This window comes from Chelonoidis abingdonii, chromosome 10 (assembly GCF_003597395.2).
Source record: "Chelonoidis abingdonii isolate Lonesome George chromosome 10, CheloAbing_2.0, whole genome shotgun sequence".
Classification (NCBI taxonomy): domain Eukaryota; kingdom Metazoa; phylum Chordata; order Testudines; family Testudinidae; genus Chelonoidis; species Chelonoidis abingdonii.
Window position 1 is genome coordinate 66,497,547 of NC_133778.1, and position 19,252 is coordinate 66,516,798.

Here is a 19,252-nt window from a genome sequence, read left to right on the forward strand (position 1 = left end):
AGAATGCGCAAGGTGTTTACAACGTCCACGATTGCGGTCTTGAGCTGAGCAGGGTCCATGCTTGCTGTGCTATGGCGTTTGCACAGTTCACTCAAGAAAAAAGGCGCGAAACGGTTGTCTGCTGCTTTCACGGAGGGAGGGGTGAGGCTGTACCCAGAGTCACCCGTGACAATGCTTTTTGCCCCATCAGGCACTGGGATCTCAACCCAGAATTCCAAGGGGTGGGGGAGACTGCAGGAACTATGGGATAGCTACCCACAATGCAACACTCCGGAAATCGACACTAGCATCGGTACATGGACACACACCGCCAATTAATGTGCTTACTGTGGTCGCGTGCACTCGACTTTATACAATCAGTCTTAAAAAACGGTTTCCGTAAAATCAGAATAATCCCATAGTGTAGACATACCCTTAGTGTGCATCAGCAGGGTCCACATGGGCCACTTAGTGTGCAAGATGCTGGTGGGAACTAGAATTTACACCCGAATTAGTTTGGACTAACTTATTGTATAGAGATAGTACAGTAATTGAATCAGGCTATGTCTGATATGTATTTGTTGGAATGGGATCAATGGTCCATTCCAATACTATTATGGCACTTACAACATTTAAGGTTACCACTTACACCTTTGTGGAATGTGTCTCATTCCTTAAGTACGGCTGCTTATTTTATTTTACTTTACATCATCCTATATTATACCTAATAATACCAGTTTAAATTTTATAATGTTTGCCCCTTTGCTAGCACTTAAGCTTTTGTAATCATCCTTAGTCTATTAAACTCTGATTTCTGCTTCCTATTTTCCTCAACAACTTTTACTATATATTTAATCTTTCTCCTCTGACTACCACCACTTTTGGCTGGCAGGTTCAATGCAGACCTATGATCACACACACTTTCTTCTCTGATCAAATGCAACGCAGTTTATGCCAGAGTTTCAGATCTTCTCTGTAACCAAAATTCTGTACATATCACATGTCCTCATTTGTTGCTTACTGTGCCATATCAAACATGGTTCTCTCCAGTCAGCAGTCTCATAACATATTCCTGTTATAATGCGTTATGCAAGATATCCATACTTAATCCATTACAACTCTGCAATATTCCTAGTTTTCTCCAAGTTCCCTTCACTTTTTATCAATCAGCCTAAATTTCCTCAGTTCCTAACAGCATGCTATACATACTGTAATAATTAAGGGGGCTAATATCAGCTCAAACGATCAGTCTAACAAATTTCCAGCCATGCCCACTACCCTGCAAACTTCATGCCTCTAGTCTCCTTTAATTTCCTACTGAAGCTCACTGAACTCGTACATGAGCTTTTTAACAAAACTTGTATTTCAAGCACATTGTTTCATGAGTTCTCATTAATTCATGACTGAATCTAACAAAAACTTCATTTCCACTACAAGACCTTTTTATCCTTCAATGCCCGTCCATCTCTATTTTTATTTGCTCTCTCAGTACTTGCCCCTTCCTCTAAAGTCCTAGTTTAAACCTCCTTGTGCTGCAGTTTTATCTGTTTCTTTCCATCAGTTTGGTTCCTCTTTCTTTAGGTGTGTCCTGACCATGCCTCTAAATGTTCTGCAACATTTAAGCCAAAATCATTACTGATCATCCACAAGATGAAAGTTTCCTTGGTTTACTCCATCTTTCAAACTGCCCATTCAGATTCTTGAATGTAGTGGGCCTGGAAGAACACCAAAACCTTCCTTTAATTTAAAAAAGCCACACCAGTGCCCAGAATTTTATGTTCCTGAGATTTGTTCACTCTTGCCTGCTGGAGTCAGATCTGCTGATCTAATCCAGAACTCTCTCAGGATTTAAATGGGCAGTCCTAACAGCAGCGCGGGGGGAGGGAGGGGGAGAAGAGGAGGAAAAATCTGCTAGCACACAAGTCAAAATCATTCCCAGCAGAGTGCCACCAACTGGTGCAGAAACTAGTATTTCATTAAAAAAAAAAAAAAAAAAAGAAAGTCTAGCTTAGATCATTGCAAAGAATATTTTCCAATAGTAAATTGGAGTGTAGCAAAGACAGATGTTTAATGGAATGCAATAGAACCACTCCCAACTGCAACATTTTTCTTTATAAAAGTAAAAACAAAATTCATTATGAATGAAGCGGCTACAAGTCACAAGTAATTAAAAACTAATTATAATTAATTCCACCAAAAAACTAAATAAAAAAATTGCCCTTTTAAAATACGAAGTTTTCCAAATGAAAAAAACTTCAGAGAGAAGCCAGCAATTTTATTCATTCAAGAAGGTATTTTTAAAAATGGTAGATTCATGGGAATATTTCAATTAGAAATCAGCAAAATTCTGCAGCCTTTGGACAAACTCCCACTGACTTGTTTCAAAGCATATTGCAAGATTTCTCAACACAGTAGTTAAGGAACATGTATTCATTTTCAGTCACAAATGTGCAGCTGTGTCATTTCAAGATTATGGCGCACAGTTTTTGTAAATGTTAGATTTGTTACAGAATTATTAGCTACTATATACAGGAACTCCTCACTTAACATTGCAGTTATGTTCCTGAAAAATGCGACTAAGCGAAACCACGTTAAGCGAATCCAATTTCCCCATAAGAATTAATGAGGGGGTTAGGCTCCAGAGAACTTTTTTTTCACCAGACAAAAGACTATATATACACACACAGTATAAGTTTTAAACAAACTATTAAATACTGGTACACAGTGATGATGATTGTGAAGCTTCGTTGAGGTGGAGGAGTCAGAGGGTGGGATATTTCCCAGGGAATGCCTTACTGCTAAATGAACTAGCAATTGACTGAGCCCTCAAGGGTTAACATTCTACAAGGCAGCAGGAAAGGAGGGAGGGCAGACAGAGAGACACACCCTGTGTGAGAGAGAAAATGGGCATTTCCCCTTTAAGAAGCTGACCCCAGGCTTAAGTACACTGCCTTGTTAATTAATCAGCTTGCTGAGACCAGATGGCAGCTACTGCCTAGAACCTCCCTCCATCCGTGGTGTGTTCCCCCTGCTCTATGGAAGATGGAGTAAGCAGGGTGCAGGAGCAGGAGCAGGAGCAGGAGGGAGAGACACCTTGACATTAGCCTCCCCTTTTCCCCTGTACAGCAAGCAGGCGTCTCTGGGAGCAGCTCCAAGGCAGAGGGCAGGAGCAGCACATGGCAGTGGTGGGAGGTACAGCTGCTGCACAGGGAACTTAGGGAGCAGGGAGCTGATGGGGGGCTGTTGGTCCACCCTGGTTCCAACCACCCACCAGCTAGCTGCAACAGGCCGCTCTTCCTGCAAGCAGTGGACAAAACAGGCGGCTGCCAAAGGACGTTAGAAGGAAGCAGCAAAGAGTCCTGTTGCACCTTATAGACTAACAGACGTCTCTAGCCTGCTTCTTGCTTGCATATATATACCTGCCCCTGGAAATTTCCACTACATGCATCCAACAAAGTAGGTATTCACCCACGAAAGCTCATGCTCCAATACGTCTGTTAGTCTATAAGATGCCACAGGACTCTTTGCTGCTTTTACAGACCCAGACTAACACGGCTACCCCTCTGATACTTGACACGTTAGAAGGAAGCATTTCACAACTTTAAACAATCATGTTCCCTAACTGATCAGCAACTTAACCTTGAAACAAAAAGTTAACCAGGATGACTAAGTGAGGAGTTCCTGTACACAATAGGCATCTTATTTCTTGAAGCACTAGACAGATTGTGATGATAGAGTAGTGTTCTGAACAGATCCAGAGATCCCATTAGAACCACTTACACTCAATGGAAAATACTTATTTTTCCGTGCCAGCCTGCTAATATTTAATATCAATATTGAAATCCATTGAAAAACAATGTTCTTTGGTTAGCTTATGTACAGCATTCAAAGGTGCAAGCATGTGTGCTGAGTGAAAGGAGAGTCTTTTCTCATATTTGCATTCCAAATACACTTAAAGTTCTGTTAAAAACATACTGCAGATTTTATTCCATTCTTATTGTGAATGAGCAGGAAAGAAAATGTTAGTTAGTCCATGCTGCCATTGCGAAATACACAGAGAACGAGAGGAAATGTTACAAAGCATGCTCCAACTCAGGGCACCGTTGCTGCCTTAAAATAAAAGTCAAAAGGAACAAAAAGGAAAATACTCACAGTAAAGAGTCAGTAAATCTAAGGTAGGAGAGGAGGGATGAAAAAGAGATAAAGGAAGGAAGAAAGATAAAACTCAATACTAGCTGAAGAACTTAGAAAGAGATCACAGCGGAAAAGTCATCTAGTAAGGGAGGCTTAAGTATTATTAAGCTAAGAAAATATCAGAAATAGAAGTTGGAAACAAGGTATTAGTAATCCCAGTTCCTTCTTCCCAAATACTGAAGATGTTTCTCCCCCCACTCCACCTCCAATTTATCTCATAAGAAACTGGAAAGATTTCAAAAAGCCAACAGATATTTGCAAATATTTATTTTCAGTTAGCTTTGTGTCTCTTCATCTGGAAGTTTGTTCGCATAGCACGGGCAGCATCAGTGCTATAGCCACAATTCAGTCTCCTGAGGTATTAACCACATCTTCACCATTTCAAAACAAAAAAACAATAACCCCACTGCCACTTCAATCCCCTTTCTTTCAGACTTCCAGAAATCACTTCCTGAAAGCCAACATTGGTTAAAGATCACAGCTGAAAGTCTCAACCTAGTCAGAAGTGTCAGGAATCTAGACCATTCTTTTTACATGCAGAGATCAACCATGTACGATAAATCATCATTATGTATATGGTAGTAGTGCTAACAGACCTCACTCACGGAATGAATCTCCACTGTGTTAAGCACTCTACATATCAACAAGACAGCCCTTGCCCCAAAGTGTTTATAGTTTAAGTAAACTTAAAAATGTGAAACCCAACATCTCTTTAAACCTGAGCAGTCTGCATGAAAATGAAAGGGTTCCAAACAAAAAAAACCTAGGTTGCAAGGCTTATACAACATAAAGCATTTGAACCACATCAGGAAAAGTGAACAGTTGACGCTAAAGAGACCCACTAACCTGCCATATTCCAAAAGTGTGGCATGAACCTTAGACTCCTCATCCAGCAGCTCTTCTGCTCCAGCCTGACGTTTGTATTTTCTCTGGGGTTTATAAACCTCCTGCAAGATAGTAAACGAACTCAGAGAATGTCAAGAACTTCTTCCAAATAAGATTTTATTTTCTAAATGGATAATGAGCAATCCCACGTTCAACAGCCCACCTCCTCCATCCACGCAATGTGGCTTTGAATTCTGTTTCTGCAGTTAGGTTTGTATACCCTGACCAAGTTAGACCTAAAAGGCTTCCTAGAGCACCTCTTTTCTTTCTCCCTCTTCTTTCTTTTTTCTAATTTTACACATGAATATTTCACAAAAGGCATAATTTGTTCAATTTGCCATTTTAAGGACATTTGAAAAGATGGCCAAAACCAAAACATGCCTGTTTAAATGAAAAAAACCTATAATTAAACAGACAGCTTCAGTGACTGGGAATTATCTACTTAATTACTGCTCCTTTAGCCAGTTACATAGGAGGGGGAAACGGATTTTATTATATTTTAAGAAAAAAAAGCATGCAGGAAAAAAATTCCCAGCATTCTATCAACCAAAATTAATCAATGCAGTATTGTAACTAAGTTGAAGAATGTTTGATACAATTAACTAGTAGTTGGAGAGAAGTGCACTAAATACAGTAGAATCTCAGAGTTATTAACTGACCAGTCAACCACACCCCTCATTTAGAACCTGAGGTATGCAACCATCAGCAGAAGAGACCAATAAAAGCAAATACTGTACAGTACAGCACTGTGTTAAACTACTAAAACAAATAAAGGGAAAGTTTAAAAAAGATTTAATGAGGTAAGGAAACTGTCTGTCCTTGTTTCATATAAATTAATAGGGTTAAAAGCAGCATTTTTCTTCTGCACGGTAAAGTTTCAAAGCTGTAATCAGTCAATGTTCAGTTGTAACCTTTTGAAAGAAACGTAATGTGTTGTTCAGAGTTAACGAACAACCTCCATTCCCAAGGTGTTCGTAACTGAGGTTCTACTGTACCATGCAGGATCACTGAGGCCATGTCTATAAAGCTTTGTAGCAGTGTAACTATTGGGTGGGGTGATTTTTTTAAATGATATATAGTTATAACTGTACAACCCCTAGTGTGGATGTAGTTATACCAATACAAAGATGCCTTATACCAGAATAGCTTATTCTCCTTCCTGTGTGGGAACAGTTATACCGGTATAAGCACAAATATACTACACTGTGGGGCTATACTAAAACTATATTCGTATAATGAAGCAGTACAACTTTTACGTATAACAAAGACCTAAGAGTACTTCAGGGAAGTAACAAAAGAACTACTGGAACCAGGATATGAAGCACTTTTAATGGGGCTATTTTTGTTATTTGTTTGGTGCAGGGACAGGCAAATCCAGTTGCAGAATGTCTCATGTATCAATAGTTTTTAAAAAGTGATTTATAAATCTCTATAAAACATTAAAAATGAAGATCCACAAGTACTACGGGTAGTGAAAATACTGGAAAAACAGATCAAAAGATGTGTTGTCAACTCTTCTGATTTTACTGCCAGGTTTGTAATGTTTGGTGTTTTTCTTAAAGCCTCAGCTAGCAGAGTCAGTTGACTAAGTGCGAGTCACCTCCCTCTCTCAAAAATGCACATTTCTAGCCCTAGCCCTCATGGTTGCAGAGAAGCTTGAAAACATGAACCTTAAAGGCTCCAAGACCAGAAAGGTAATACCCCACCCCGTTTTTTACAAGTGTCATAAATTTTAGGCCCCTCCAAAACATGAGATTGATGATGTTTGAAAGCTTGAGGCTGGTAATGCAACTAAATGTTAAACACAGGGAAAAGCAAGTCTAGTATTTTTCCATACTTAGCCAGTATCAGGAAAACTAGTGGATGTGGTATTTTATCATGTGGGATGATGGCTTCAAAGATTTTAAAAAGCCAGAAGAGACAATAGAGATTTTCTAGTCTGACCTTCTGTGTAACACAGACCAAGTTTTTCACCCAGCAACTCTTGCATCAAGCCCATAACTTCTTGATAAAGTAAAACATATCTTTAGAAATTCTGATTTATAAAGACTTCAAGTGAGCAAGAACCAACCAAATCTGTTAGTAAGTTGCCAATTACTCTCACTTTTATCTACACCTTATTTCTAGTCTGAATTTGTCTAGCTTCTCCTTCCAGTCACTGGATCTGGACTTTTGAGAGCTTTTACTATCAGGTGTCTCCCTGTCTCAACCTATGCTAAGGACTGGAATTCATCATAGCAATTATAGCATGCACAAATACACCATAAATATTAGTCTAAGCATCAGATAATTGTGTAGATGAACTTAAAACTACTTACTGAGAATCTCAATTTCACAGCACATTCATCTTTCATCAGTAGCAGCTCTAGTTCCATTGAAAAGATTATTCGGTCATCCTGATTAATTATTAAAACTATGGACTAAAGACCTATCCGCTGTACTCCAGGGGAATATTAAATGAAATTTATGGTCATGGCCAGGACTGAAGGCTGGCAAAGGGAATATTAAGAATTAGTAATAGTGACTACATTTATTTGATCCTCTTTTAGAGGACATGATATCTTCCCACAAAGTCCAGTGCAAGGACACAAGGATGACCTGCAAAGGTGACTTTTCCCCACTACTTAATCATGTAGAATGAAGATTTGGGAGGCTCTCTTCCCTGCAAGAAAGGTTATTCTGCTCATTTTCTGCATTAGAAACTCAAGTTGTCTGGCCTGCAAGATTCTACAGTCTTGTCTCCATAAGACACCTACCAGCAACACTGATGGTAGCAACAGTGGAGACTAGAGTGAAGACAGCACTTTTTTTTTTTTTTACTGCTGTGCTGTTTAATGATACTTTGAGCGGGGGTGGGTGGGACTGAGNGGGGGGGAGGAGGGGGGGACACCAAGAGTGACAGACCTCCAACCTCTGAAGTTGCAAAGATGGAAAATTACAGGTCCCAATTTTCTTTAGTCTTATCTACACTGGGAATGCACCTCCATTTCAATTACCTAAATAGCTTAGCATAGACCAGGAAAGCTACAGTTTGCTCTGGTGGGAATTATTACTGTAAGCTTCACTTTTCTGGCTCTCCTTGTCTATGTCAAGAGGCAGCTACATACTTGGCCACTAATGGCTGGAAGCAGGACAGTTTCCAATATAAAACAAACAAGGCAATACTGTAGACTCAGCCTATGATAACTGGAGAACCAATTAAATGTCTTAAAGCAGCAGGATAATTAAAAAAACCAACTGACAGAGAAAAGGTTTTTAAACCAGTCTGCTTAAGATGCTTGTAAGCTACCAACATTCCTCCCCAGCCTCAAGAATTATCAGTCATGCCTAAATCAGTCTTTAGCCCTTGCCTCCAGGCTTTGCTTACTGTCCAAAACGACCAATAAACTCACAAAAGGAAAAACTTCCAATAGGGTCTCTCTCTATCCAGCCACAACTTACAGGCTTCTCACTTGGGGTCTCCTTTCTCCAGTGACCACTACAGGAAACTGTCCCTTCCTCTGCAACCTCCCTTCCACCGCACCCCCACCCCCTTCCTGCAACTTTTTACCGGGAACACTTGTCTTATTCTCAGCTGGACCCAGGCCTCCGGCCCTTAGAGGAACAGGCTATCCAGTAGCAATGCTGTTTGTTAACAGCAATTTAATCATCAACTGACAGTTCGCACAGTAAGTTTCTGTTAAAGATTTAACAAACACACCTTAAAAAACAGGGAGGACAAGAGCTGATATTTCCAAGGTTAAACACACTGATTTTTTAATTTGTTTTTTAAAGAGAGGAGAGGGTAAACACTACCTTTCAAGCATTTATACATCATAAAGGATCAAAAAAGGCAAATCCAATTTTAAAAGAAATAATTTCATAGGCCACCTTTAGAAGCCGTTCTACAGAAGGAGTGTTGTGAAGAAGCCACAGGATGGTAATTTATGCAGTAAGGAACATACTGATGTATGAGGCAAGCAACTCAGGAGCTATAAAGTACGTTTTTAAAGGGTTATAATTCCATAGTAGCAACATTAGTTTTAGTTGAGGAAGCATCTTCTTCTATAAAGCTCCTACTTTCAGGCACTGATAACTTGTTGAAAAACTTACCTTTGAGATTAGTTTTTCAATGACTGCTCTTAGCTGAAGAGAGTTTTTTGACCAATTTGGTACAATTCCACTTAGACCTCTGAGTTCAGTATAATAAAATGGTGTTTTTCAGATACACCGCTATCTCGATATAATGCCACCCGATATAACAGGAATTTGGATCTAATGCAGTAAAGCAGTGCTCCGGGGGGCGGGGCTGCGCACTCCGGTGGATCAAAGCAAGTTCAATATAATACAGTTTCACCTATAACGTGGTAAGATTTTTTGGCTCAAAAGGACAGCATTATATCGAGGTAGAGGTGTATTGAGAAGTGTACCAGGCATTGTTTCTGTACATGGAATATTCCCAAATGGCTTATGTTAAAAGACCTCCACATGTGACATGTACTTAATACTTATATTCTTTCCCAGTTTCACTGATGCAAACTCTTTGTCATCCATGGAATTCCAATAGTACAACTAAGAAGAATTTGGCCCAGAAGTCTCAATCAAATGCCTTTGCATCTGAAAAGTGTACAAATGCCGAAGTTGTGTGTTTGAAAGGAGATGATTAAAAATGTAGTGTAGGTGATTTTTTCAAGTATAAAAGGTGCAGAGCTCATTATTATAAAAAAGGATTAAAAATGGATCTTACAGCAATAATGAATTTCATACACATTGAGTTATAAAATTTAACAGTGCACTACAAATGTGTAAACGGATCCAGTTAACAGGAACTATAACCTCAAATTTCTTACTTGTGTATCAAATTAGCATAGGGGTTTTTATTAATTTTTTTAGAGCTGAAATTTCATTTCTTTACTTCTCATTATTTGTTCTACTCTTAGTTCCAGTCCTGCAGACGGCACTCATGTTCTTAAAGTTTGCTGGACTGGGGCCACAGAATCTTGAAAACTGGCCTAATTCAAGTGTTGTGTAAGTAGGTGCCACTTCAGGCTTTCACTGACAGAGCAACACTCATTTGTGTCCATCTGAATTTGACTTAACATCTCTATGCCTGCTACTTTTCTGCCTTTCTCCTTGTGCCCAATGCTAAATTTCCCTCACCTTTTTCCCTTAAGCACAAGCCAACACACTATTTACATCCTCTGTCATCAATGGAAGCAGCACAGTAATGACATTAGGGTTTGTTAACTAATTTGATCCAAGTGTCCTCCTTGCAGAGGGCTTTCCCCAGCAAAGAATATCAGTATCATGTATAAACACAGTTGTTACAAGCACTTAAAGTTTCCTGACACACAAATGGGCATGTTAGAAACTAAATGCTATTGCCCTCTGGAGAGAGTTTTCAAGCAAGTCTAGTTTTGGGCTTAAACTATTTGATAGGGTCCCTTTAAGACTGCTACTGTCTAAAGCAAATAACTGTTTCAGGTCAGCTGAAGCCTGGTAAAATGATTAATCCTGGAGTGATCATACTGCCCAGGAGAGAGAGTAAGTGTGTGGGAGCGAAAATGAGGAACTACTGTTCATTTCTTGCTTGTTGCTGTAACAGCTGAAGAGGATCGGGGATTCAACCACAGAGGCAGACTTGTTTGAGGCTGCACAATGCACAACTGGCTCAATCCAAGTCACTTAAGCTCATACACAACTATTGGGACAAGAGCAGATGCACAATGAAAACCTGACTGTGTTCTGTAAGCTGAGTTCTAAACAAACACAATGCAAAAACAGACCCAAAGAACAAACCAGAAGAAAACAGGGAGTTCCCATTCCCCACCCAGATTATAAAGTGGCTTGTGGTATAAGAGAACACAGGGGGCCAGATTCTGGCTCAGTTACACCAGTGTAAATCCAGCATAACAATGCCAATGGACCTATTCCAAATTTACTCCTGTGTAACAGAGAAAAGTTTATCCCACTAAGTGAAAAACAATGACAGAAGCTATACATTACTGCTATCAACGCCCTTTAAAAACAGTTCTTTAATACACAGTCACAGGGCTGCATTTTGGCGTATTAATGTAGAGAAGTCCCACATCCCTTAACCCAAACAGTTTATAATTTATGAACTGGAAGGACATAAAATACCATGCATACATTACTGCTTAAGAAGTGCTATGTAAATAAAGTAATATACATTCAGGATAATTTACAACTGCAAAACTGCATACTTATGCTTTTACAACAGTTGGAAGGTACTATGACCAAAACAGGGTATTACCAAACTGAATCAAACTAAGCAGCATTCCCTCCTTTCTTAAGACTTGGCTACATTTGTGAGTTATAGCGCAACAGAGGAGCCATGGGCACCCTAGCTCACTACCCATTCACACCGGCAAGGCACGTAGAGCACTCTGACTCCGCAGCTACAGCGCTGCTAGTACTCCATCTTGGCAAGTGGAAAAATGATTGCTGCACCCCTGCTGAAGTGCCGTAGCACCAGTGTGGATGAGGTGTTGCATTACTGCACTCTGATCAGCCATAATTCCTTTAAATTAACTGGTCACATCCCATAATCCCCTTAAGTCAACTGGCCACTCTTGCCATTGTTTTGTAATCACTGCAGGAATGTGGATATGCCCTTTGTAAGCTCCATTTCTGACAGCCGGCATGCTTATCTACTCCAAGACAAAGTAACCATTACTGTGGAATGCTGAGTGTTTGAGAGAGAGAGAGGTGGGGGGGAAAGAGGGGGGTCTGTTGCTGTCTGAACTTACAAGACAGCATGCTGACATGCTCTAAGCCCCCCTAAAACCGACTCTTTCTCCCCACATACACACAAACACACTCCACCCCACGCCCCCCATTTGAAAAGCACATTGCAGCCACTTGCATGCTGGGATGACTACCATAATGCACTGCTCTCTGTGGCCTTTGCAAGAGCTGCTAACATAGCCACGCCAGTGCGCTTGCAGCTGTCAGTGTAAACAGATTGTAGCGCTTTGCCTACTGCGCTCTATGAAGGCTGGTTTAACTCAAAGCGCTCTAAATCTGCAAGTGTAGCCAGGCCTTTAATCTTCTAGAGATAGAGGAGCAGACCCTGACACTTTCAACATAAGAAAAGAAAAAAAAAAAAAAAATCAGTCTGCCGCAAAGAACTCAGTTTAATTGTTCTGGTTGCCTAGAAGAGTGTCTATTCAGAGTTGGCTCTATGCAAGGAAATGCAGTTGAAGCCGATCTCACCTAACCTTGGTTTCTGAAATGTGGAGATTTTTCACAGGAACCAACAGGAACTGCAGAGGTGCAAATGGAAGTTTGCAGAATCTCCATTATAAAAAAGTTACCTCTTACAGGAGTAGGCTGTACCCACTTCAGCTGCTACAAACTAACCTTGGTTTCAATGCACTCAAATCTAACCTGATACCATGAATTGCATTTAGTCTCCAAAATGGGGAAACCTCAAGCAGTACTTTGCAAGCCAAACTGTCTTAGCTCCAGCCTTTTATTACAATGGCACTGTTTATGAGAAGCTCTCTCACACACACACAAAATCAAACCCTCTCAAAATCTTTCAGAATTAGGTGAGGTAACAAAATTCCTTTTTTTTAAATACAATGTAGAGCTATGATCTAGTCCTTAATCCTAATACACTATTCACAGTCTTGCCAGCATATTTATGACATCTAGAAGTAGTATCCATACTTTCCAAATATGTCAGGTCAGACATAAAACCAAAGCCCTGGAACATCTGCAATTACTAAAGAACCCATGACTCTCTTTATTAATACAGCGAAGGTATCCCACTGCCTTGGCCAATTTCATTTCTGGCAGCTCTGTTTTGCCTCCCCTATGCAGTATCAATTGGATACAGCACTCTTCATGACATGCTGTCCTAAATGGTTGTTTTACGTCACTTGTGCTCTGTTCAACGACTACTGTTTTTCACACCACAGGAGGCTGCTTTCAGTAAGGGATAATGGGAGCCCTGTGTAGAGCACATATAGCTGTTTTTTCAACTTGTAAAGCATTTCTGCATCTGCTAAGATCAAAAGTATGGTTTTAAAGGAAGAAACCACACCAAATTTAACACCTAGCAACTTCTGCATTACTTCATATTAAGAACAGGGTCGATAAAAAAAATCATTGATTTTTTTTAATTGGAATTTTTTTTATTTAAATCTGATTTTTTTTTATAAAATGCTTTTTGAGGAAAAACAATCTTTGAGCTATAATGTAACAATTAAAACTATCTCATCATGGAACAGGGATTATATATTTTAATTCTATAGTATGAGACAATATAATCGTATAATGTTTAAGGAAAGTTTTGTAAATGAGTTCCAATAGTTCATGGATTAGGGACCCACTTTAATGGGGTTCCAGGGGTTTCAGTATAGACTATTTAGGTTAATCTTTCTATCTACCCAATATGACTCAGTGCTCAGTCTAGAACATACCATCAGGGATGCTTAGTTTTGCAGTTTTCAAATTGCAGATGTCTCTCTCCAGAGACAACATGCTTGTTAATAGCAAAAATGTTTTGAAATAAATATATAGAGGTGAAAAATAACAGACCTCAGCCCTACTGTCCCTCTGGAAATTTGTGTAAACAGAGTCAATTCCTTACCTCTCTCTAAAAGTGAAAAGTTCCAAAACTTTCAATGAATAGATGAATAGATCTGGACAAGTAAAAGTAGTATGGAGATAAATGTGAGAAGGGAGGGATAGGCAGTAGAAACAAAAGCAGCATATTCCAGAAGTCTTGAGGTCTTTCTGAGTGTAGCCTTCATTGATTTGAGATCTATCATACCATTCTCTCACTAGGAGGGAAAACCTACAATGGCAGCAGGTCGTAAAAGACCCAGTTTGGGAATTATTTTAATTAAGTTTCTCTACCTGTGGGTAACGCAGGCATTGGTGCAAAATGCAAACAGTGCAACAGAGAAACACAAGGCCTGGTTGCCCGAATGAAACGTCATGCAAATTGTTCCTTCTCAGGAAGAAGTTGCATTGAAGATGAAAGGAACATGTCTGAACATGCAGGATTTTCAGGTTGGTTAACTTTTTTATTTCATACTTCTTTCATAAGGACTGCCTGTCTTCCTTCTGGATTATTCTTGAATTCTCATGTTTGAGTAAAAAATATAGTTGTTACTCTATGGCACTATCATTTTAGATACAGTTATGATAAAAAATAAATAGCTGAAATAGGCAGATCTTCCCTTTACAATTTCACCTTTAAAGTAGTACTCAGTGTCAGTGAATCCAATGAGTAATACTAAATGAGCAGTATGGTAATAATTAAATAACTGTATTGACTTATTTTGCTTAGGAGAATCCATCCTCAACATACAGGATTCTGAAGTCTATCCACCTTCAAGGTCACCATCGTTTTCTATAGTTTTGGCATTATCTTACATGATGTGACTGAAATCCTATCATTGTATGTCACATAGCCACAGTATATCACTGTAGCAAAAAGAAAAAAATCTCCATCATCCAGAAACAATCATAGATAAGAACCAGCAGATTACAAAATGAGGTAATTGATGAAAAATTGCCTGGTTTGTTTATGCAAACTCTCCTTTCCGTATGATTGAGAACCCGCACTTCATTAACATGGTTCAGTCATTAAGACCAGGATACAGTCCATCCAACAGAGCAGATGTCGTAGGCAAACTGCTGGATAAAGTGTATGAAAGAGAAACTGAGCAGTGTGCAGAAGGTCTAGAGGGAGAAATTGTTAACCTGAGTCTTGACGGGTGGAGCAATGTCCACAATGATCCTATTTTATGTACTTGTGTGACAACACAAGGGAATGTCTTCCTACAGAAACAACTGATGCATCAGGAAATGCACACAGCAGAATACTTTCAAGAAGTAGTAATAAAAGCTATAACTGAAAAAAAAAAATTCAAATGTCTGATATGCAGCTTGGTCACAGAAAATGCTGCAAATGAATTCAAGACGAGAAGAGAGTTCCAAGCTAATAACATGCTATTGCCGAGCTCATTTGATGCACCTCCTAGCCAATGATGTCAGTGTTCCAGAAATAAAGGCTAATGTTGTTGAAACTGCAAAATTCTTCCGTAACAACCACTTTGCAGCAGCTGCTCTGAAAGAAGTGGGAGGAACCAAGCTAACTCTCCCACAGATGTGTGATGGAACTCGGTAGTGGACTGTTTTGAGCACTATATCAAGAACTGGCCTAATATGACGACAGTTTGTGAACAAAATTGTGAAAAAATAGATGGCACTGTCACAGCCAAAGTTCTCAACATTGGGCTTAAAAGAAACACTGAACATATGCTGAGTTACCCTGAAGCCTATTTCTATAGCCTTGAACAAAATGCAGGGAAATAGCTGTCTTATTGCTGACACTGTTGAAATATGGAAGGAACTGAGTAAGATCTTTAAAAGACAAATCTTGCAGTGACAGAGTTAAATTACAAGCATTAAAAAAAATGAATGGGACAAACACAATTTCCAGCTCATTTTCTTGCAGATATTCTCAATACTCAGTATCAGGGTCAAACCTTAACTGCTTAAGAAAAGGCGTTGTCTATGACATGGACATCTAGCAATCATCCTTCCATAATGCCAACTCTAATAAAACTTCAGAGCTAAGGGTGAACCATTCAAGAAATATATGTTTGCTGATGATGTTTTAAAGAAAGTCACCAGTGAACTGGTGGAAGTCACTTAAGCACTTGTATTCAGACACTGTTGAAGTGATAATCTCACTTTTAACAGCAGTAGCTGCTTCTGCTGGTGTAGAAAAAATATTTTCTTCCTTTGGAATAATTCATTCCAAATTGAGAAATTGTTTGGGATCTGAAAAAAAGCAAGAAAGCTTATTTTTCTTTTCCAGATTATGAACAAATAGGAAAATGAAGGTGAAGACGACTGTTAGCTGCAGAAACCAATATTTTAAGTTTCTCATGTTGACCTGGCCAACAGTTTTTTTTTTTTAATTTCATTTCACTATTTTAGATAAAAACAATTTTAACAAAAGCAAACTTGATTTTAAACTTGAATGTTTAACTACATTCAAAAATTCATATGCTTGTTTTGTTAATATTATGTGTTTGCTGTTGAAGGAAAAAAACAGAATATGCAACATTGTTGTTTTAGTTAAATAAAACAATTTAAATGTCTGGTGATGTTCTCCTTCTAATACAGCATGGCAAGAAAATCCTCCAAATATTAATGGATTAACTTGTTGAACTGGAAATAGTTCACCTCCTAATGACTTCATAAATATCTACTTCAATTACCTTTGGTAAATGAAATAACCAATCATTCATTTTCTGATATAGATATAAAAAGAAATCACTTTAAAAATGCATAGTGTGTACCTTCTAAAAAAATGAAATCTATATCCATCTCTGAGTTGTGAAAAGTGTGTGTTAAGGTTATAACAACCAAGAATGCCCTTTTATGCAGAGATCCATGATTAAATAGAGCAGGGGTCTGCAACCTTTCAGAAGTGGTGTTCTGAGTCTTCATTTATTCACTTTAATTTAAGGTTTGGCATGCCAGTAATATATTTTAAGGTTTTTTAGAAGGTCTCTCTAAGTCTATATATTATATAATTAAACTATTGTTGTATTGTAAAATAAACAAGGTTTTCAAAATCTTTAAGAAGCTTCATTTAAAATTAAATTAAAATGTTGATCGTACACTGCTGTTCTGGGATTCAGTTCATCTAGGCCAGCACAGCTGAGTGGGACCTGCGGCAGGACCCAGCTGGCAAGGGTCCGGCAGCCCAAATCCAGAACGGCGCCAACTGCAGCTCAGCCGTTCCATCTGCCAGCCCTGCCAGCCTGGGATCCGGTCTGCCGGACACCGCAGCCCCCTACCGGTCTGGGGTCCCGCCCTGTCCACATTACATGGTACCTACCTTCTCCCTGGTTTTGGCCCATTCTCTTCCTCTCTCTGTTCTGAGCTGAGGGTGGGAGTGCACTGAGCACAGGGCTGGGGGTGAAGGGTCTGGCCAGGAGCTAGAATGAGGGAGGGGGATCAGGGTTGGGGCAGGAGGTTTGGGTGTGGGGCACTTACCTGGGCAGCTCCCATTTGGTGCAAGAGGTGCAGGTAGGAATGTCGGGGCCGGGGAGGGGGGGCAGGCACTCCTGTTTGGTGCTCAGGGTGGTGGAGGATGTGGGAGGTGCATGGGGTATGTGGGGGGCAGGTATGTGCGGTGGTGCCAGAGTCAGGGCTGGGGTCATGAAGGAGTCAAGCAGAGGGCTGGGTGTGTACGAGGGGGGTACAGGGCTCAGGGCAGGGGCCTGGGGTGTGTGTGGGGCTGGGGGCAGAGGGCTGGGGGGGGTGTCAGGGCAGGGGGCTGGAGAGAATATGCCCCTCTTCCACCATCCCCCTTCCCCAAGGCCCTGCCCCTGCTTCTTCTCTGCCTTTACCAGGAGCAGCGAGCATGCTGACTCTGCTCTTTTCCGACCCCCTCCCTTGCAAGGGCCATCAGCTGATCCTCCTCCACCTCTCTGGCAGGCAGGGAGAGAGGGATGGATGGGCAGGAACCCAGCATACTATGGGAAGAGGCATGGGAGCTGGCAAGACCAAGCTTCTTCCCCTTTCCCCCGTGGGGGGAGGGGGGAATCAGGGGGAGCAGAGGGCAGAGAAGAGTGCCGGGCAGGATTTTTAATAGCACGCTGCTGCCTGCTGGACTCCTGCAGGCAACAGCGTGCCATTAAAAGAAAAGGAAAAAAAAAAAAAAAAAAAAGGCTCATGTGCCATCTTTGACACGCATGCCATAGGTTGCTGACCCCTGAAATAGAGTCTTCCTGACTAGTGATTCTGATTAAGAGCACAAAACTCCAGACCTATTAAACAAAAGAACAAATCATCAGGATAGAACTGGAGCATCTGAGCTATTTTACACTTCCTAGACACGCTGTCAAAACAATTTTTACCCTTTTACAGATAGACTGATGAAGAACATTGGCATTCCCAGAATCTGCTCTCTAGCTTTGCTCACTAAGCATCATGAAAATACCTCAGAGCCTCCTCTTTTCACCTCGCGTTTAAGTGTTTTGATGAGTTTTGGCAGCTTTATAGCAGGAAACACTTTCTTATTAAAACTACTGGGTATCAATGCAAGTGCCATAGAAGCCATTTAAATTCATGCCAGTTGTCCAAATGCAGAAGTATAATATTGTCCTTTAAGATTTAACTGGCTTACATATACACATACACACACATATATAAAAAAAGAACTGAAGTAAAAATGTAAATTAGCCATCTCCTAATGCAACTGTATTCCAGTTCGCCTGCCACCCATCTAACCACTATGTCTCCTGCTTTAACGTTAAGAGATTGCAAAAATTACTTGGGTATTAGTTAATGCAGCCAGATGTCCTTGTTTTAGTGCTAAAAAATGTTGAAACATCAGTATTTAGATCTCAAGATGAGCAGTTATAACTCAGAAATCCACTTTACAGCTATATGTCACAGGAAAAATATATATAATAAAAACACAGTCAGGGTCTAATCTCAAAACAACAGTATTTTACATAGTAGAGAGAAGGAAGGGACATATGTGTAGACAGGACCATAACAGTACTGTGTGTTTTAAACTTTATCCCCCGGTTTAAACAAAGCAGATACAGAGGTTCAAAGAACAGCTATTGTGCATAGTCTAGAGCTACCTTCCATACTGATCAGAATGCTAAAAATCAACACTCTCCTATTTACTTCTCAAGAACTTACCATAGCAACCTCAGCACATCACACAACATCAGTACAAAAAGCATCCATGGCCCATGAAACCTCTCTCACTACACCCACGCCAGCACAAAACCCTTTTTCACCTGACAGTTCTTTTCACATATCTGTGAGTTAGAAATACACACACACTATAGTCATAGCATCTACACATACAAAAGAACTACAAGTTCTACCAAAAAGGGCCCCCGAATTCTTCAAAGCCTCCCCTTCTTCCAATATCACCCACCTCCAACCACAAACACCTCTGCCAATATTTTCCAAGCTCACGAAGACTTGAGGTCTTCCTGCTCTCTGGTGGTAAGGAGTTCTACACTCTAGAACTTTCCACTGAGAGCTCTCTGCTCATGATACCCAGAAATTTCACCCTGGAGAACAGGGGAAAAGGGTAGATGCAGTGAGCTTGTTAATCACAGCTGCCATGGAGGGCAGTAGGAGAAGCGGTCACTGAGATGGGTCCAAGCGAAGGGATTTGGGAATCAAG

At 40.2% G+C, this 19,252-nt stretch overlaps 1 protein-coding gene across 1 annotated transcript in view; it reads right to left on the reverse strand.

Moving 5' to 3' along the window:
• CCDC93 (CCC complex scaffolding subunit CCDC93) overlaps window positions 1-19,252 on the reverse strand; it is a 105,812-nt gene that overhangs the window by 65,240 nt on the left and 21,320 nt on the right. Inside the window, 2 exon segments of the mRNA XM_032794040.2 lie at window positions 4,132-4,149; window positions 5,020-5,120. Of these exon segments, the coding sequence (XP_032649931.1) occupies window positions 4,132-4,149; window positions 5,020-5,120 (119 nt within the window).